The sequence below is a fragment of the Pelmatolapia mariae genome, linkage group LG16_19 (genome assembly GCF_036321145.2).
Source record: "Pelmatolapia mariae isolate MD_Pm_ZW linkage group LG16_19, Pm_UMD_F_2, whole genome shotgun sequence".
Taxonomy (NCBI): Eukaryota; Metazoa; Chordata; class Actinopteri; order Cichliformes; family Cichlidae; genus Pelmatolapia; species Pelmatolapia mariae.
Window position 1 is genome coordinate 15,582,888 of NC_086241.1, and position 21,444 is coordinate 15,604,331.

At 38.5% G+C, this 21,444-nt stretch overlaps 1 protein-coding gene across 1 annotated transcript in view; it reads right to left on the reverse strand.

Annotated features, from left to right (window-relative positions):
* Positions 1-210: 210 nt before the first annotated feature.
* The window catches only part of grb14 (growth factor receptor-bound protein 14), a 28,075-nt gene continuing 6,841 nt past the window's right edge, over positions 211-21,444 (reverse strand). The window contains exons 3-14 of the mRNA XM_063499714.1: positions 16,152-16,308; positions 14,696-14,817; positions 14,495-14,569; positions 14,234-14,371; positions 11,830-11,940; positions 11,601-11,696; positions 11,176-11,238; positions 3,020-3,136; positions 2,639-2,708; positions 2,477-2,564; positions 2,147-2,240; positions 211-1,591 (exon numbers count right to left, since the gene is read on the reverse strand). Coding sequence (XP_063355784.1) covers positions 1,445-1,591; positions 2,147-2,240; positions 2,477-2,564; positions 2,639-2,708; positions 3,020-3,136; positions 11,176-11,238; positions 11,601-11,696; positions 11,830-11,940; positions 14,234-14,371; positions 14,495-14,569; positions 14,696-14,817; positions 16,152-16,308 — 1,278 coding nt within the window. The 3' untranslated portion in view covers positions 211-1,444. The remainder of the gene's footprint in view (positions 1,592-2,146; positions 2,241-2,476; positions 2,565-2,638; positions 2,709-3,019; positions 3,137-11,175; positions 11,239-11,600; positions 11,697-11,829; positions 11,941-14,233; positions 14,372-14,494; positions 14,570-14,695; positions 14,818-16,151; positions 16,309-21,444) is intronic.

Here is a 21,444-nt window from a genome sequence, read left to right on the forward strand (position 1 = left end):
GAACAGAGCAGCACCCCTCTGTGTGCTGATGAGTCGGCTCAGGAGGAATCTTATACTTTGCTCGAGTTTAACTGCATTTATATGATAACCCTGTATGCCCTATATTACTCAAAAAGACAATAATATATTGTTCCAGTGTACTGTCATATGTTACTGCTATTTAAAGAAAGGGTGAGTTTATTAGCATAGTGGTTCCTGCACACAATACCAGATCTTATCTTTACAGGTATATGTATAATCAGCAATAAAGATTATGTACAGACCATGCATAAACATTAAGTGAATTTCTAAGCATCAATTTGACCTACTTTATGGTGGTTTAACAAGCCATGTGTTTGCCTTGCAGCCTGTTGTTAAAACAACCAAAACAATCATACAAAAATCACACCTTACAACAGACAAGTTTATATGAGTTTATAGCTACTGTGATTTAAAATACCTTGTTCTTACATTGTTGCTGTTACAAAAAAAGATTGTATGAAGCTGAATATCAATTTTAGAAGGACTAACATCATTAAAAAAAACAACAAGTATCTGACACCGTATATCCACAGATGTGGCTATAACATCAAAAAATACAATCAGCCCAGGTGTTGCAAATTGTCTGACTGAACCTAAATTTCAATTTACAGTGAATTCAAATATCAGTCATTTCTGATTACATGTAAAAAAAAAAAAAAATCTTTAGGATTTATTTCATTGCTCTTACTTCAGGGGAACTTTTTCACTGATTCCATGGATACAAACAGTTCACTTAATCATAACTGTATGTATATAGTTTATGCAGTGCACAATGCAAAGTCAGTGAGGTTGGAACCTCTTTACCGGGGCATTACAGCTCTTTGTCAATCCCTTGTAAGGCAGTGAAACTTGCTCAGAGGTAATTTTATTACTTCAAATTAAAAAAAGAAACAACCAAAAATATAAGTAACTTTCTTAAAAAATACGAATACCTAGCAAAAAAAATAGCTTAGTATAATAATAGCTTAGTTGTTCCCAGATTTGACAGCGTAGAGCCATACTACAGGTTTCCACAAGCATGTCCTTGTAGGGATTCAGTCATCATTTACTTTTAACAGACCGTAAATGTCACTTATTTACAGCATTTTTGCTCTATACATACTGCAGCACACGTTCTGCTTGATTATTTTCAATGAACACTCAAATTCCTGCTGCTGTATCTCAACTACTACTACCACCACATACTTACACCAATACATTAACGGGCCAAAATGTATTCCACACGATCTTCAGCACCAGTAGTTATTTATTTTATTGTGAAATTCACCTTTTTCTGAATAAGAAAAAATAAGGCTGAGTCATGTACCACATTATGAAAACAACTATTATTCCCCCCCAAGGCACAAAAACACCATTGTGTTTCTCCAGAAGAACCAGGAATTAAGGTGCATGTGGGACCTCAGCTGTCTTTTGGGTCCCTTGTTCACAGGGTTATCCGAGCACAGTGATGTCTGAGCTTGCATGGAAGCACCCCACGGTTTAGCTGGTAAAAATCCACCAACTGGATCAAGTCAGTGAACCGTGTTTGACCATCATCAAGACTGTAAAACAACTCCCCTCCATCGTCCACCTACAGTGAAGCATGCACACAGACATATACAAATCCATGTAGAAATGAATGACACACAAAAAAACAGGTGACTTGGTGCAAATGAGTTTAAATATTTCAGATAATTTTTCAGAGATTAATGAAAAACATGCAAAAATACTATGTACTATGCAAAAGTTATAGGTAATTTAGTTGTTCCAGGTATAATCAGGTATCTAATCTGATCAGTCCAAAATTTATTCTACTGTGCTATTCTACAGAGGATGCTAGTTGTTAATGTCCAGGAAAACACTGAGACAGCCTGACTCATCAGAAGAACTGTGGCAAGTTTTTGAGGATGCTTAAAATAACCCACGTGCTGAGTACTTTGAAACGACTGTAAGTTTACCAAGGTACACTGCGTTTAGAATGCAAATATATTTAATACAGTTATCTCCTTTCTGTTGTATGAAGGTCACGAATGAATAAATGGAAAAATATTTCAGGGGTTCTTTTTTTTGTAATCAAGAACCACTTTATTTTTGAACCTAAAACTTTTGCACAGTAACTTTAATTCAAATGGTTAATTATACTCACTGGTAATATTTGAAAATGTTTAATTTTTTGCGTGTAGCACAGTGAGAGTACAAATGTCTTAGGGTTGCTCTGGCTGTCCCTCAGAAGAAACACTCTGAAACAAAGAGAATAAAAAGTATAGCAGTCATTATAAAGACTTACCAACATTAAACGGACAGAGTCAACTGCCTGATATAGTCTTGTAAATTACATCACATTAGAGAATATTGTGTTGCTTTGCTTTAGTGCAAACATGCTCATGTTGATGAAAAAATTATATATATATATCTGCAAATCAAGTTTAATGTCTTAAATGAGCCAAAGCACAAATAGAAGTGTATAACTGTTTACCCATCAATAAGACCCTGTTGAGCAATTAGACGGTGAGACTCTTCACGAGACAGTTTGCCATGAAACCACGGCTGAGCCATGTGGATAGCTGAAGCAGAGATGCTACGTCAGAAAATATCTTTCAGTTGTACATTAAAAAAGTGAAATTGATGTTTCACACACCTATGTTTAGCACAGAGCTCTGGGCTGTGGAAGGGCTCCCATGACCACTCAAGCGGTGGCAGCTTTTCCTCTGTGGGCGAAAAGAATTACAACTAATATATGAGTGAAAATAATGTTAATATATAGTTAATTTATGATGTTTCATTTTGCATAACATTCTAGCTCATTTGCAAGTTGCTTGAGGCATTAAGATTTTCTCACGCTTGACAGTCGCATTTACTTTTGGGAAATATTATTAAAATTAACATATTATTTGAATATATTTAATGAATAAAACAACAGAAAGATGTTTAAACTAAAGTGAAGCATTATTAGTTATTAGCCTAAATTTTATGCTTTCTTTCTGTTAATAGAACCAGATTAAGCGACATTAAGACTTACCCTCCACGACAAGCCTTCCTCTACAGCTACTGAGAGCACCTCGGATGGGTTCTCGATCACCCGACTCTTTTGGCCAGAAAAGTCCATAGCCACCAGAGAGTTCTCTGATATGCTTCTCTGAAATGGCACAGTTTGCACTGATGTGTATTTTAAAAATATTAATACATTTTTTCAGGACTTTTCACACACCTGTATATGTGGTCATATAAAACTAAATTCAAGTCACATGATGCGTAATTCAAAATACCCCAAATTCTTGCTATTATTTTGGTTCACTCTCTATTTTGTACTATGAAAAGGGAGTAGATTTACTTCTCCTGCCTTGTGGTATTGCATTGCCATCTAGTGTTTGAGTAACATGACTCCATCTTCATATTTTCTAGATGATTCCAGACACACACACACACACGCACACACACACACACACACACACACACACACACACACACACACACACACACACACACACACTCAACTGAAAAGGGATTAGAGAGGTTTTGAAAGGAATTACACTTGGGCACATGTTAGTCATTTAAGCTGTGTAAGGAAGAGGACTCCCTTACTACATTTATTTATATTATATTCTCTGTATAGCACTTTAGAGCACACTTTTCACTTTATTAAAAGCACCTTATCAAGCACTTTATTTAGCATTGCACTTTAGGCATGGATTTGCACAGTAAAACATTTGCACACAAGAAGTTTAAATATTTATTGATTATTTATTGGGAATTTTAAAATCAGTTGGTAGCCTTGTTTCAGATCCTGCACAGCTGCTCCTCATCAAGGAATGTGGTGGTTGTCTGTCAGGAGAGAAGGGTGATTGAGATTATGATTAAGGTTTACCAGTAAGGAAAACTAATGCAAATGTGTGTGTGAAATCTAGGAATAAAAGTGGTGCAAATAAGTGTTTGTAAGATAATGATTACTCACCTTTCTTGCCTGTGTCCTCTTCAGGGTGTTTGGGCAAATGTTTCCCCGGGGGTCCAGACACCATTTAAAGGTTCCGGGAGAGACCATTGGTAAAGAGAGTGTGGTGAATCTTTTTGTGCTTGGGTTTCTGGGTTTTTATAATATTGGGTTTGGTGTAAAATTAAAGTGTGAAATATTTATTAATATGAAAATGTGAAATGTATTTATGTATTTATTTAATATAGTTGATATATTGTATACTGTGGTGGAAGGTTGGGATTTAAGAATTTACCTAAGAGTGGAATAATGGTTTGGTCTGTGACAGCTGAACATATTTAAGGCTGCTGGTTGTCATTAGAGGAGGATATATTGTGCTGTGAAGAAGCTCGAAGTGAATTGTTGTAAGGAGAGCTGTATGGCAAATAAATACTTTGTTCCACTGCACTTGCCTTAGTCCAACTCACTGTGTTTCCAGCCGCTAAGGGCCGCCCTATTACAAGTGGTGTCAGAAGTGTGTCACTCATGCCACAGTGAGAAGATGATGACAAGAGGTGGAAGAAAGCCAGGCCAAGAGGAGCAGCCTGATGAAGGAGTTGGAGCTTCATCTGAGCTAGAGGCCATGGCAGCAATAAGCCCTGAGGACAAATTGGAGGAGTTGACAGGGTTGGTGAAATCTCTTATGCGGTCTCAAGCAGCCAGAGACCAAAAGTGGGAGAAGGATTTGTCACGTCAGGAGCAAAGGTGGAAAGGCATGCAGCATCAATTTCAGCAAATCCAGCTACAAGTTAATGCTGTAATTGATAAGCCTGATCCACCAGAGGCGCCAGCGCCCCCTACAACATCTGACGAACAAGAACATGGATTCAATGGTGAAGACATTTCAGTGGCCAGTGGGTCCAGGTCTTTAATTGAACCAAAACTTTTTCCTCTGTCACCAGAAGATGACATTGAACATTTTCTGACTACATTTGAAAGAATGGCAAATGTGTGTCGATGGCCTAGAGATGAGTGGGCTATTCGTCTGGTTCCCCTGTTGACAGGTAAAGCCCGCACAGCCTACATTCTTATGGATTTAACAGACTCTGAGAACTATGATAAAGTGAAAGAGGCAATTCTGGCAAAATATGAGATCACTGCTGACACCTACAGATGCCGCTTCAGATCCCTGAAAGTTGAACCAGGTGAGACGCCACGTGAACTTTATGTAAGATTGAAAGACTTGTTTTCAAGATGGATTAAACCTGAGAAATCAACTGTAGAAGAAATATCTGAGCAGATAATTCTGGAGCAGTTTTTAAGAATGGTTAACCCAGAGCTGGAAATCTGGATACGTGAGCATGACCCGAAGACGGCAAAGGAAGCAGCTAGCCTCGCAGAGGTTTTCACTTCAGCCAGAAAAGGAAGCAAGAGCACCTACTTCAGCCGGGAGACCCACTACGCCCAACCAAGTAAGTCCATTGGGGGTGAACAGGGTTCTGGTCAAGTTCAGACTAGAAATCTTTCTAGTTCCAAGCAGCTCCCTTCCCATAGACCTCACAATGTGAAGAAATCCTTTAAGTCTTCAGTTCAGGATATTAAATGTTATCACTGTCATAACTTTGGCCATACACAACAATTTTGTCCTGCCCTTAAGTCAAAACCATCTCTTTTGTGTGCAGTTCCAAGACCAGCCACAGAGCCAGTAGGAAAGAAAGCTTGTACTGTCCCTGTTTTAATTAATGGGCGCAAAGAAGAAGCTTTGCTTGACTCTGGGTGCTTCCAAACTCTTGTACATTCTAGCATAATTTCAGGAGAAAAGCTAAGTGGGGTTGGGGCTACAATAAGTTGTGTGCATGGGGATGAACACAGGTACCCCACTGCTGAGGTTTACCTGACAGTGGGAGGTCAAACTTACTTGTTAGTGGTAGCTGTGGTTCCCAGTTTGCCATATTCAGTGATACTTGGTAATGACATCCCCACTCTCTTTGATCTAATACATCAGTCAGATTATGACCCTCAAGTGAGTGCTGAGGAAGACATTCTAGGTGATGAATCTGGAGGCTCACTTCCTCTAGATATGACAGTTGAACCATTTAAACCCTGTCATGTAGTCACAAGAGCACAAAGTGCAACGGAAATGATGCAAGAGCTACCCTTTTTTGAGGAGTCTCTCGAAACAGAGCCAGGGAAGATTAGAAAGTCTAGGGCTCAGAAAAGAAGAGAAAAGTTCAAAGGCTCAGGGGAAAAAGGTACAGCATTGTTTCCTAAGCCGAATAACCAGCTTGAGTTTGATGTTCCCTCAGATTTAGGTGCACTCCAAAGAAGCGACCCTACTCTAAAACCCTGGTTTGAGAAGGTAACAGAGGTAGAGGGGGCTAGTCAAGGTCAGGTAAGCTGTCTTGCAGATACTGTTTACCTAATTAAAGGAGGCATCTTGTACCAGAGAAAGGGGAAGTGTGAAGCTGTAGCACTCCCACAACAGTTCAGAAACAAAGTTATGGATTTGGGTCATTCAATTCCATGGGCAGGTCATATGGCTTTTCACAAAACATTGAATAGGATCAGCAGCCGTTTTGTTTGGCCAGGGATGTATGTCCAGGTTTCTGAGTTTTGCCGTTCCTGTGAAAAATGTCAGTTGACCTCAGGCAAAGGAGTAGCACGAGCCCAGTTGCAACCACTGCCAATTATTGAAACACCGTTTGAGAGGCTAGGCATGGATATTGTGGGCCCTTTAGAGAGGAGCTCCACAGGTCATCGCTACATATTAGTCATATGTGATTATGCAACACGGTTTCCTGAGGCCTTCCCACTCAGATCAATTAAAGCCCGTTACATTGCTAATTGTCTTCTGCAGCTTTTCTCTAGGGTGGGCATACCAAGAGAAATTCTGACAGATTGTGGAACGAACTTTCTATCCAAGTTGTTGCAGCAGGTTTATACGCTGTTAGGGATAAAGGGACTTAAGACCACCCCTTATCACCCCCAAACGGACGGGCTAGTGGAGAGATACAACCAGACTCTCAAAAGTATGCTGCGCAAGTTTGTCTCTGACACAGGTGCTGACTGGGATCAATGGCTGCCATACCTTCTGTTCGCCTACCGGGAGGTCCCGCAGGTTTCCACTGGCTTTTCGCCTTTTGAACTTTTGTACGGCCGCCAAGTGAGAGGCCCCCTGGATCTGCTTAAGGACTGTTGGGAGGACCCCAAAGCAGAGGGCGAAAACATCGCAGCCTACGTCATCACCATGAGAGAGAGGTTGGAGAAGATGGCATCATTGGTGCAAGACAACATGAAAACTGCACAAAAACATCAAAAGACATGGTATGATCAGAAGGCCAGGGATAGGGTCTTCCTTCCAGGTCAGAAAGTACTGTTATTGCTCCCCACCAGCGATAACAAGCTGCTGACAAAATGGCATGGACCATATGAGATCGTCAGACAAGTGAGTAAAGTCACTTATGAACTGAATATGCCAGAAAGAGTTAAAAAATATCAGACATTTCATGTGAACTTGTTGAAGGAATTCCACAGCCGACAAGAGCCGGTCCATCAGTTACTGGTGCGTTCAGTTAAGGATGAGGAGGTGACTGAGAAGTTCTTTCCAACTAACATTCAAGTTTGTGCTTCAGTCGACCTTTCTCATTTGTCTCATACTGAGCAGGCTGATATTAAACCACTCGTGGACCAACAGCTCTTTCGAGAAACACCAGGCTTCACATCACTGGTTCAGCACAAGATACGGGTGAAGGAGGATGCACCCGTTCGACAAAAGAGCTACAGAATTCCAGAACGGTTGGTGCCAGTGCTGCAGAAAGAAATAAAACTGATGTTGGATCTGGGAATCATTGAGGTGTCAAGTAGTGAGTGGTGCAGCCCGATTGTTTTGGTACCAAAGAAAGATGACACCCTGAGATTCTGTATTGATTTCAGATATTTGAATGCAGTATCCAAGTTTGATCCCTACCCAATGCCCAGGGTGGATGACCTGCTGGAGAGAGTTGGAGCAGCAAGGTACATTACGACACTCGATCTGTGTAAAGGATACTGGCAAGTGGCTTTGGCACCAGAAGCGAAAGAGCTGACAGCCTTCAAAACTCCTTTTGGTATGTACCAATTTAAAGTCATGCCATTTGGGCTTCAAGGTGCACCAGCGACATTCCAACGATTAATGGACCATGTACTGAGAGATGTGTCAGCATTCTCTGCAGCATATCTGGATGACGTGGTGGTGTACAGCCAGTCCTGGGAAGAGCATGTCATTCACCTACAGAAGGTGCTATATTCCATCAGAATGGCTGGACTGACTATTAACCCCAAGAAGTGTTCCATAGCCAAGAGAGAAGTGGAGTACTTGGGCTTTGTGGTTGGCTCTGGGAAGATAAAGCCGCAGGTTGGAAAGATTGAAGCAATTCAGTCCTTCCCAGTTCCGACAACAAAAAGGAAGGTGAGAGGTTTTCTTGGTCTAGTAGGCTGGTACAGGAAATTCATACCTTCTTTTGCAGAGCGATCCACTGCACTGAATGATCTCACAAAGGGCTCAGCCCCCAACAAAGTGCGTTGGACAGAAGAATGTGACCAAGCATTCAGAGACCTCAAGGAAGCAGTTTGCACACATCCAGTTCTACACAGCCCAGACTTCAACAAGCCATTCATCTTGCAAACTGATGCTTCGGGAGTTGGCCTTGGGGCTGTCCTTCAGCAAGAGGTGGATGGTGAAAGAAGGCCTGTGGTGTTTCTGAGTCGGAAACTACTCGACAGGGAGACGAGGTATTCGACGGTGGAGAAAGAGTGCTTGGCCATGAAATGGGCTATGGAGGCCTTGAGGTATTATCTTCTGGGACGTCACTTCACTCTAGAGACGGATCATCGTGCCCTCCAGTGGTTGAACCGCATGAGGGATGCGAATGCCCGCATTGCAGGATGGTACCTGTCTCTGCAGCCTTATGACTTTACGGTCCAGTATAGGCCAGGGAAGTCAAATGTGGTTGCTGACTGTTTATCTAGGATGACAGAGGACTAAAGCACTTCGCGCTTAAGAGAGGGAGGAGGAAATGTAAGGAAGAGGACTCCCTTACTACATTTATTTATATTATATTCTCTGTATAGCACTTTAGAGCACACTTTTCACTTTATTAAAAGCACCTTATCAAGCACTTTATTTAGCATTGCACTTTAGGCATGGATTTGCACAGTAAAACATTTGCACACAAGAAGTTTAAATATTTATTGATTATTTATTGGGAATTTTAAAATCAGTTGGTAGCCTTGTTTCAGATCCTGCACAGCTGCTCCTCATCAAGGAATGTGGTGGTTGTCTGTCAGGAGAGAAGGGTGATTGAGATTATGATTAAGGTTTACCAGTAAGGAAAACTAATGCAAATGTGTGTGTGAAATCTAGGAATAAAAGTGGTGCAAATAAGTGTTTGTAAGATAATGATTACTCACCTTTCTTGCCTGTGTCCTCTTCAGGGTGTTTGGGCAAATGTTTCCCCGGGGGTCCAGACACCATTTAAAGGTTCCGGGAGAGACCATTGGTAAAGAGAGTGTGGTGAATCTTTTTGTGCTTGGGTTTCTGGGTTTTTATAATATTGGGTTTGGTGTAAAATTAAAGTGTGAAATATTTATTAATATGAAAATGTGAAATGTATTTATGTATTTATTTAATATAGTTGATATATTGTATACTGTGGTGGAAGGTTGGGATTTAAGAATTTACCTAAGAGTGGAATAATGGTTTGGTCTGTGACAGCTGAACATATTTAAGGCTGCTGGTTGTCATTAGAGGAGGATATATTGTGCTGTGAAGAAGCTCGAAGTGAATTGTTGTAAGGAGAGCTGTATGGCAAATAAATACTTTGTTCCACTGCACTTGCCTTAGTCCAACTCACTGTGTTTCCAGCCGCTAAGGGCCGCCCTGTTACAAGCTGCAATATAGTGAGTGTCTCTAAATGAAACTGCAAACACACCTAAGAAAATTCTTCTTATCAGGATTACAAAGATGCTTTTAAATACTAGATTCATTCCCATGCTGGCCAGTAAGTTTGCAATTTAAGCAAGTAGCTAAAACAAAATTATTACTTTTAAAGCCTGTCCTATTAACAATGCTGCACTTGAAATGATATAAAGATAAATCCTATTATTTATAAATGTGCTAATCAGCATAAGAGCAGGGCTTTGTTTTTAACTCAGTGCAATGAAGCAGTAATCTAGTATTCTAGTTTGTCTAGCCAAATATATCTTTTAAAGCACCTAAGATTCAATAGCCTGACATTACATTTAAGATATTCACTTATTCTCCTGTCTTTCTAGCAAATCCTCTCAGTAAAGTTGTTGGCAACACATGACACTCCAACACTAGAGAAGAGGTGACAAGTTGTTAAATCTGTGGACAGCTGATCACTATGTATTTTTAGAAAGCGAGTAGTTCGTGAACATGTTCATTACCCATAAATAGACTGTGTCTGCTGTTGCAAAAATACTCTCAGTAGAGTCTAAGGCTATTCTGGGACACCACAGATTCCTCATTTGCTCCATACAATTATATTGCTACACCACTATTTGCTGGCTCATGTTATTTTTGTGTCTTTCAAGCTACATCAGCTACATCAGTCAGAGGGGCATCATTTTGGAGTTTTATATTTCACCAAATGAATGTATGTCCAATGCACTTTTCTTTTTTTTTTTAGCTTTCGTAGAATCTGATAACTTTTTACCTGCTAAATATAATACTGTACTTCCTAACTGTTTGCTAATGTTATCTGTTTGTTTGAATTTTGTAGGCTGTAGATTCTGCGCTAACAGGATTGTGGGCTAGAGCAACAAAAGCATGAGCTTAACTTGGGCAAATAAAGCTTTTTAAAAGGTTCCTTATTATTGAAGAAAACTGAAAGTTTGTCAGTTATAGAAATACTTCACAGGAGTCACACTAAGAAAAGCAAAAGGTGTATTGATGATGGCTAGATTCTACTTAAGTCTTGCTTTTGTGGATGGCGTTTTAATGTCAAGGGTTACTGGGGCACAAAATTGAAGTGAACCATTATTATTTCACCTGCTGTTTGCTTACTGTGACAAGTCAAAATGTCTGCAGTGAAAAGGTCCATGTAGGGTTGCCACACTAACCTGCTGGTTCACACAATCATTTGAGTTGTTGCTAACCAAAATTGTGTTTAAAGTTGCTTTAAAAACAGGTACATTGCCACATATGAGACAAAATAATAAAATATAAAGCTAGTATAATTATTGAAACAAGAAAAACTTTAACTAACCATTGGTGAGGCTTTTTGCTTCTGGTGTGGCTGAATGAAATTTTGGTAAAGTTGCATCCCAAACTAAAACACAGGAAAAAAGGAGTGATTAAAATTGTGCAATTTAATCCAAACATTTGTTGTGTGTTAACCTAAAATCCTTCCAGACCAATGGTGTAGTGATTACAAATGGCAGGTACAAGTAAATATGTTGTAATGCACTGTGTATATAATTTGTGGACTAGCAGGGGTGAGTAATGCTCTAAATTGTATCCAGATTATATCCAGACAATGAACACATGCTGCTTCTATCAAGAGTGGGAGTGATTTTCCAGCATCACTCAAAAGCTTCCCTTGACCTCCTCCCAAAGCTAAATCTGATTCAAACACTGACTCAGCATTCCTACTCTTAGATATCACCCAGAGTTATTTATCAGCAAGCCAACCTTTAACAAGCGCATGGCTGTAATCCAGCAGGTCCTGGTCTGCTCGTCATCTGCACAAAGCAGCTTCAAGTCCCGGGCAGAACTGCATTTTGTGGACTGAGGTGAGAAGTTGGAAGAAAACAAAACAGCCCTGTGAATCAGCGTGCATCTGCTCCTTCTATACAGTTTTGGCATGTCTCTGTTTTATAGTAACAACATCAGTTACAGTACTTGTAAGTGCTGCTCTTACCTTCACACAGAAGCCAAATTCTGTAGGTGCCCCGTGTAGTTTTTTGGCTGCCAAAACAGTGTAGACATCACTGTCACTGAAGTCAGCAAAGAACTGGAGATGTCTTGGTTCCTGTTAAACACAGAGAGGTCATACTAAGACAAAGGTACAGAACAGGTATGGACTGGAGGTGTGAAGTATAAAACAGCACATGAAATAATCTTAAGCCTTCATGTCTATACTTGGAATACAGAAACATCTCAGGTGAGTGCTGAGTGTATCTGTATTTGAACATTTCTGTGGTTTTTTGATGTGATCACAAATACAAAAAAAATTAAATACTAAAATAATTGAAAATTACAAAATAATTAAAAGTCTTAAAAAGGAAAAACTTTTATATATTTAAAAATATTCACATTTTGAATTCCATGTCAGCAACACGAGTTTGGAAACTGAGATCATTTTTGAAAAGCAAAATGTTTTTTCCACTCTGTCTTAATACAGAAAGTCAGCTACTCAAAAGTTTGCATCTTATTGTGCCATATTTTCAGTATCATAATGCACCAAATGCTTTTAGTGTCTGGCAAGTCTGGATATCAAGAAGGCCAATCTAGCCTCTGGATGCTTCGAGGTCCACTCTTACTTAAGATTCCTAGAGTTTCCAAGAGTAAACGTTCTTTGGGAGGTAGGGCCTTTAGTTATCAGGCTCCACTCCTGAATCAGGTGACCCTGAATGACCTCTTATTATGCTGTCATAGAATCCACATGCTGGGAACACTTCTTCTCATTTACCAAACAGATATTAACTTATTACATTGTTCTCCAGTAGTTTGAATTGTATGTTGTATCTATGATCTTCATTGCAGTTGAGTTACATGGTTGCCCATCCCTGAGCCTGCTTAGTTGTAGATTTTTTCCAGTTAAACAGTAAAACAGAGTTCTTCCTCTTCACTGTTGCCAAGTGTTTGGTCATAGTGGATTTTGGGGAGTTCTCCTACAACATTGTAGGGTCTTTAATTTACAATATAAAGCTTCTCTGCAATATTGTTGAGGTAAACTGGGGCTATTTGTAAACAAAATTATTAGTTATATATGCAAACTGACAAAGGGCAGAAATTAGAGGCATGACATGGACAGAGGGACTGAGTGACAAAACAAAAAGCGCTGAGCGAAAAGGGACAGAAGAGGGAAACAACAGAGGCAAAACAATCAAAGACACACAAGCTAACTATTTTAAAATGTAACAGAAAATAATCCAAATAACACTGAAACACACAAACTCAACAGCAGATTTTTCAAATGCAGAAACCTTTAGTGACGTGATGAACTGCTGACTGTGTGTCTTATCATTAAGTTTTTAACATTGGACAAATTTGCACAGGTACTTTGTTGCCTACTAGTTTTATTTTTTTCATGTTGCTAGGGTTGATTTCAAAATGAGCTATTTTCCAAAGACAGGATTTAAGCAATTCATGTTATCTTTGGATTGCAATGTAATTAAAAGACCATAACATATTTGTTTTACAAGAGTAAACGATAAATGCTATCTACATTTATATCAAAGCATGCTTTGGATGATTGTATATGATTGTATATGATCTAAAAATAACACATTATCAGTCATTCTGGGTGTGGTTACTCTCTTAATGTAATCAAAAAGATAAGGATAAATTTAGATATGTTGATAGGGGCTGTATTGAGATGGTATCAATAGCTATTTTGTTTCAAGGATAACTTTACCAAAAAAAACCTCACAGACTTTCATTGTCCTGCTTTCATGTGACTCACTATTCCTACGTCTTTTTTTAATGTTACGCCACAGTCATTAGTGTCTGTGGTAACTGACTAGCAAACATCTGACCAAAACCAAAGAAGAAGGGTAAACACGATAGACTAAAAGTGGGCGCCTTGCCAAGGTCAACCTGCACTTAACAACAAAAGGTCTACTGTTGTAGAAAATGAAAGGAGTTGAAAAGTGGATGTGTTGGCGTGCCTGGTGGCTAGGTATAAGCTTCAATTGTCAGCAGCATTGTGAGTACAGTTTCTGCATGGCTGCTGTGCCAGCTGACCTAATGAAAATCCAGCTCAACCTGTTTCACTCTCCTCTCACAACATGAGTGAGATGTAGCCAGAACATGAAGAGGTGGCCCAAAATGCACAAACAGAGGTCTTGTATCAATCCCTAGAAATTTAAACAACAGTATAGTTTTCCATTTGGAACAATGCATTTTTCAACCTATATCTTTCTTCTGTAAAGTACCCCTCATCCAATGTACAGATGTGGATTTTTAGAAAATGAACTGGTGTAATGCAATAAGATTGGTTGTATGGAATAGCCCACTTAATAATATGCCTTTTTAAACAACCTGTGATTTTCCCATAATTCATAATACATTCTGTGGAGAAGTTATTTTGTTCTACAAACCTTGGAAGTCCCCTTATTGGAGAAATAAAGCCCTGATCGCCGCAAAACAAAATAAGACTTCTTCCAAGACTTCCTGCTTAGCTCTTTGGCGTGAAGGTATCCATGGATCTCAGGACAAGTGCTGGAATTCAGAAAGGTCTGCGTTGGGTAGAGGAATATTTGTCCTTAGATGGGTGTGTGCATTAAATAATCACAGTAACAATCTCCACTACAGGGCAGAGAGAGTGCAGTGCAAACATAAAGAACCTAAGAACCTGATACCTGTATAAGGTCACAGTGATCCACCATCCCATTGGTTTCACTCGATATGGAAACCATGTGATCTGGGAAAAAGTCCTATGAATATGAAAGAGACATCAGTTATTAACTTCTTCCACCCACATAATTGTGGGCTAGTACAAAGAGACTTGATGTGTATGACTATAGATATGTATACATAGAATTGTATAATTACTAACTCACCAGTGGTTTCCTAAAGAATTCATATTTAGCATAATTCTTCCTAAAATACAACCGGCTGTCTGTGTCCATCGCCCAGCTTGAAAGCACTTCCATAACGTACTCATGGTCTTCCAGAGCTCTTTCTAGTGAGAGCAAGAACAAAGAAATGACATGTTAACCTGTTTTGCTGTTGCTGTTTTTCCTGTTCTTTGTTTTCCCTCTTATTAAAATATACTATCTAGAATCAGGTCAAAGCAAGGTTGAGGACATGGAATTAAATGTTCTTGAAATTAAAATAGAGTAATCTCTGAAAATGATTCCCCAGCAAAAGTTGCATTGAGGAAAAGAGTTTGATTATTAACCTTACATTAATGTGTAACCTCCAGCTACGGGCATGGCTCTAAAGTCAAGAGGTACAACATAAACAGTTATTTCCTAGAACTTAATTATTTCCTAGAATTTTAACCGATTGTTGAATAACTGGAAGACATATTGTATTCAGCCAGCAGTGTGAGTTGAATAAATATCAGTGCAAGAATGTTATCAGATGAATATACTTGTTACTGACAATAATCTTGATTTAATTCAGGTTAAAAAAAAGGCATGCTTAATAAACAAAACCCACACTCACTGACAACATCTACAGAACAGATTACCAAATGATGAAACAAATGATGAAATTAGTTTGTCTAAAAATGGCTAAATATGTGTTCTCATCTACAGCAAATTAGGTGTATCCCTGGCAAATTCACATGTACAGGCACACATAGATGGATAACTGTATATTGTATACAGTATCTAACAGTAAATAATAAAGTACTATGTTAAATAAATAATTACAGTTACGGTCATAGTCCATGGTTACATAACATTATTTATTCTGTGTCTTTCTTTCTGACAGCTTATCATAACTAGTGTTGAGTCATTCAGGAATTTGTTGTTGTTTGTTTGTTTTGGCTCTTCTTTTTGACCCCATAAGCATCATTTAACCTTGGCCCTCATTCCCCAGTCACCAGTTTCCCAGTTGTCCTACCTTAGACCACTCTGGGTAGTTATTGCACACTGCAAAGTGTAAAAGCAAAGACCTCCTGCTTTGGATATGTCCGGGTCTAGTTACCTAGACATGGCAATTTAGCCTTTATAAAAAGGTCCACTTACTACAAAACATATCAACAGGTTCCAATGTTAGTGGTTTTAGTGGTACAGCTTATTGGTGTATTTTTTCATCCTTCACTATTAGAACTAAAATGCTGAGATCAATCTGATATTTGTGAGTTTTAACTGCATTGAAAAGTACAACTGATTTTTTTAAAACTTTGAAACGGAATGTTAAAAATAAAAAGAATCATTTTGATAGGATTATTGCAAGACTTATGGGTAAACTTGACTGAAAATGCTGCAAATAATTTTTTGCCATCATTGTTTTTAAATTTAGTATGATGTAAATAACTGGGTAGCTGTTACACCATCATCTTACCTATTCCTAGATGGGAGAGGTGTTCAAAAAGTGTCCAGGCATGGTCATCAATGCAGTGATTCTTCAAGACAAACAGCTGACATACATCCTGGGCAGTTACATCAGAAGGAACTTCTACAGCTTTGCTGGTATTATCTTCACTATAAACTTTAATTACCTGAAGCAGAAACATTAAATTACCAACCATTTCAGGCAAGCAGGGAGAGACATTAGTGACTTTTAAAGATACACAAGTTATGTTTTCAGATAGGACATACTGTAAAGGATTGTGTTATAAGTACCATACAACCCAATCAGTTTGACCTTCATATAGTAAACAGGTAGCTCATTTGCCTATTTGAACAACATAAGAGGTAAGAAAAAAAAGACACAACACAAATGTCCTAAAAAGCAGAAAACAGAATATAAAGACTCAAGCCTGCAGAGAAACACAAAGAACACAAGACACATTAAACAGGAACTTACCCGCTTGTTTGGAGCCAAGCATAGTATTGAGTTTGGGCTAGTTCTGTAGCCAAAACATGGCTGAGTACAAAGCATTGCAAATGAGAGCTTTTGTGAGAAATATAAACACTCTCATCAGACAGCGCAGCAAGTGTCAGCTGTCACAAGCAGCCTTTCTCCCGCTCTCTCCTTATCTTGCTCTGTGCCACAGTGAAGCTGAAATTAGGCAATTAGATAAAACTCCCTCTCAGCAGATTTCTTTTCTGAATCCACATATGTGTATCACTGGTGCTCGATACCAAATCACCTGCCTCCTTTTCTCACCACTAAGAGTCAGGAAGCCAGAGATCAATCTGCTTATTTACTAGAGGGTGGAGAGAGAGAGTCACATGGCTCCAACCCCCTTAGAATTGACATGCACACACCCAAGGCAAGCAGATCTCCTACATAATGCCCTGTGTGAGCCCAAGAGCAATTACAAAGGTGCTGGTTCAAGTCAGTCTAAAGCTGTCAGAGGCAGGTATGGAAAGGGAAAGTGTAGGAGCAAAGACCAAATGGCTGTCTCTTTTCTCTGAGTGAGGTCAATTGGTAGCTTAAACCTGGACAGGAAAAGCCTGACACCTTTTCTGTAGAGATAGGTCAGAGCTTTTCAACAGGGCTGAGGTTCAGCAAATGGGCCCTCCACCTATGACATCACCTCTTAGTGTAAACCACTTTGTAATCAATCAGGTCACGCAGAGAGTATAAGAGAACTATCTTTTAAGAATGGTTTATTTCATCACTCATTGTTTAATGTAGTCATTGCTGTATATTAGCACTACAGGTTTGTTTTCTAAAATGGTTTTGACCCGAATAAAAGAAAAAGAGAAGAATTGATAATAAAGTGCAAAATCATATGCATTTACAATGAACAAATTGATTTGTTCATTGTAATGAACAAATGAACAAATTGATTTGTTCATTGTAGTTCATATATATATAGTTCACTGATTTTAATAAGATGTGCATTTACTGCACTGCTGGAGGTGACTGTATCAGGGGCTTTAGCTGAGTTGCTTCAAGGATGTGGCTTTCTGAAAATTGGCCAAATCAAATCATCTGGGTATCAGATTTCACCAAGAACAGGGTAGGGTCTGTCAGAGGCGAAGGAGTCTTTGTGGGCCATTAGCATTGCAGATGTGCTTTATGTTTGCATTACTCAGCAGAAAGTTGCTTTCATGAACAGTTTAGGTTGGACGACAAGACGCAGTATATACAATGAATAAATATACCCTTCGAAAGGGTAATTTTATCTGAACCATGAGACACTTGTATTGAAAGAGTCTATATACTCAACTGCCTTACAACTTTTTTTTATTTCACAAGTGCTAACTGTATGTCAGAGACACTGAGGAGACTGTACATACAATGTAACTAAAAGCAGAATAGTACAACTGCAGCCAATACATATAAAACAATAAACAGTGTTTTTCTTTATTTAAAACAGAAAATAATTCATTAAATAATAACTCGTGCATTTAGTTTGACTACTCTAAACTAATTATGTTGCATGATTTGGCAGTACTGTTAATCATTAGTAAAGTGTTTCCAATAAATGACCAGGCCTCACACCCTGCTGCAGGAGCCATTGATGCCTTTATCAGTAAACACAGAGTTGCAGCCATGAGCAGGTAACCCTGATGCAAATGCCCACATGTTTTCATCTGGAAAACATTTACGTTCTCCTTCATGTCTGTCATGCCAATCAAGTACAACTTGTGTGTTACAGTGTGCAAAAACAGAGAAAATTACCTGGAGAATATTTTTTCTGCTCTCCTATTTCAAGATGGAAAATAAGAAAGCGCCATGACTGCCTAACTAAAAGTATCAATTTACTCAGTATAGCAAAAATTATGGGTACAGTTATAAGGAGAGGAGATGCCAGTTAAAGTGATGCTATAAAAAGTGCAGCAATCAAAATATTCTCAGAAGTGCATTTACATGTGTGAAGACTTTGAGTTTGATCTTATATTTATCTGAATGAATTAAAGCTAAAAAACTGATGCTGCCACACAAAAACTGCTATCGTGGTATCACTATATATAGTTCTGATTTATAAAAGTAAAATCCACATAAATGTGAATAGCCAAGGTTTCCCAGAAGAACTTTCAATTATAATGAGATGGTCATTGCTACTAACTTCAACTGCCAGTAGTCTGTTTGATCAGTGCATGTGGTGCACTGAGACAGCTATTTTCTTTTCAAGTTGGAATAGTAAAATTTTCAATTCACTTAAAAAATCTGCATAGTAAGTCCAAATTAAGGCAACCTTACTATTTATACACGTATATGTATACGTACTTACACATATGAATAGGTGGTAAGCCACTACTGATCCACCAAATTATTGTTGAGGATACACTGGCACAATTTCCCAATATAAGCTGCATTTATCAAACTATGATGGCAACAAGGCTGTTGATTTCAAGAGTTGTATCACAAGGGTGAGAACACAACGTGCTGTGTCATAAAGGTCTGTGATGAAAAGTAAAAAAGAAAAAAAAAGAGTCTGGAACAGGAAGAATAAGTCCAGATACTGGGTATGCAGCACTAAATATAGTCTTATTGAACATAAACTTCTCTATTAGACCTTCTTATCCCAAGGACAGGACAGAGTGATCCATTTTACCAATTAGCCTTCTCTGGTTAAACCTTGAAGTGCACTCCCACAGCTGCAGCTATATCACTGAGTGGTGGTAAAAAGTTGGCCTCCAGCCTTGTCTATATAAGAAAACGACAGAGAATAGTTCTCTTAGCTATCCACTAAAATAAAACTTGAAAATAAAGAGTTTTAAATTATTATAAAACCTCCTTTCTGGTAGGTAAACCTGTTTACAACTGGATCATCACTTATAAGATTACATGTCCAAAACGTTACTATTGTCCCGAGACCTAGAAGGAATTAGATCATTTGGAAAGTATTTTTTAGACCGGTGGAGTCACTGTGCAACAATAAGGAGATGAATTAGAACACCAGCCAAATGTTATCAGCCAACACTGATAAGCCTGCTGGAAAGCTGTAGTTGCTACTTTGTAAATTACAGTGGCTGCTAAAGGACTGGGCTCAGGTATTTCACATTAAACTTAAAAATATGTAATTGTGGTTTTGCTTGTGAATAGTCTACATTCTAATTAGATATATCCTATAGGATTCTGAAACACTTTGTACTGATGTCTAAATTAAAGTATGAACATCCCTGCTTTCCCTTGTTCAGCACTGATATTCCCGATTAAAGAAAAGTGACACTTCACCAGATTCCATTTGTGATATGAAAGTGCGGGCTACTTTCTGCTTTTAATACATCTTAAAATCTTCAAAAGGCTACTGTAGTATTGATGTATAATTAATAGCAAGAATGTGTTTTATGGCACAATAATTTTTTTTTAACAAAGTACTGCAAATATCTCAGTTTAAATAAGTAACAATAGCACAGCCGAAGCACTGTGAACACCATATGTGAACAGAACATTTATGAAGATTAAATCTTTGAGAAGTTTTAAACATTGTAAGCCTTTACATAGTGGTCACGGGAGACTGGATCTAATCCAGCACCATCTGGAAAAACAGCTTAAATTTAGAACACTAAACAGAAACAAAAAGCAGCCCTTCGCTAACACAGAGGGAGACAATACAAAAAAAAATCCATATAAGATTCCTACCCGCTTCTGCAGACAAAGAGGTGTGATGGCAGGCAACGTGACTCTTCTTGCATGGAAATTCATGCTTCTGCCTTACCTGCACAATTAACTATGAAAAGAAATATCCATGCATAGTAACTGAAAGTAAGGCTAATGTATAAATTATCGTTGGATATAATATGATAGTATTAAAAATAGTATATATATATATTTCTTTTCTGAGCCTTTTCAGTGCTAACAGTGTGATTCATCAAATTGCAAGTGTGAGAAACCAAATGTTGTTTCCTCAACACAGCACAAACTCCTCCTCTGTCCTTGGGGATGTAAAATCTCTTTCCTTTTCTTTCCTTGTAGAAAGGGAGTTTCTCAAAGTAAAACGTTTCTCATGGTGAACACAGTTAAAATATACAGTCCAAGGCCAAAGAAACGTTAAATATTTATTTTTAAAAAGAGCAATTTTAGCCTAGCGATAATGTAAAACCAAAACAAGAAGCTGAAGATTTCCCAGAAAGCACATGTATCACATTTTTTCATTCTTACTTTGTAGCCAGACACTACACTGCTATTTTTAGTCTGTGATCCACTTTTTTTTTATAGAGAACATTCACAAGCATTAATATATTCTTGCTAATTATCAATGTTCAGTTTCCTTCTGAGACAAGGAATTTGGAAATGAGTAGCTATCAAAACAACAAAACTACAAAAACAAGCTTGTGATGGACTGAGCAGTGAAGGAAACTTAGGCACAGGTTAAAGTCAAAAAAATGATTTTTCATTTAACCCAAAAAACATAAGTGGTTAAATTATGCAAAAAGAATCAAAATCTTGGGTCCATAAAAGAGGTCAAAATAACAGAACTCTACTCAAAGTTGACAGCACTACTGTTAACTCAAACAAACTGACCTAACTTAAGAGACAAAGGTGAAACTTAAATAGTGGCTGATCAGCCCACAAAAACAGGAGAAGGGGTAAAACACACAAAACCTAACTAAACCTAACATAATGAACTCCAATCCCCCCCCCCCCCGGTCCCGAGTTATGGCATGAACCAATTTGCAGTCTTCCATCAAAGCTCGCTCCGCCCCTTTTCCACCTCTTGGCTCCTCAATCAAGGGACTGCAGCAGCTGCCAATGATGGTATTACCACTGTGTGGCTGTAAGTGCAGCCATC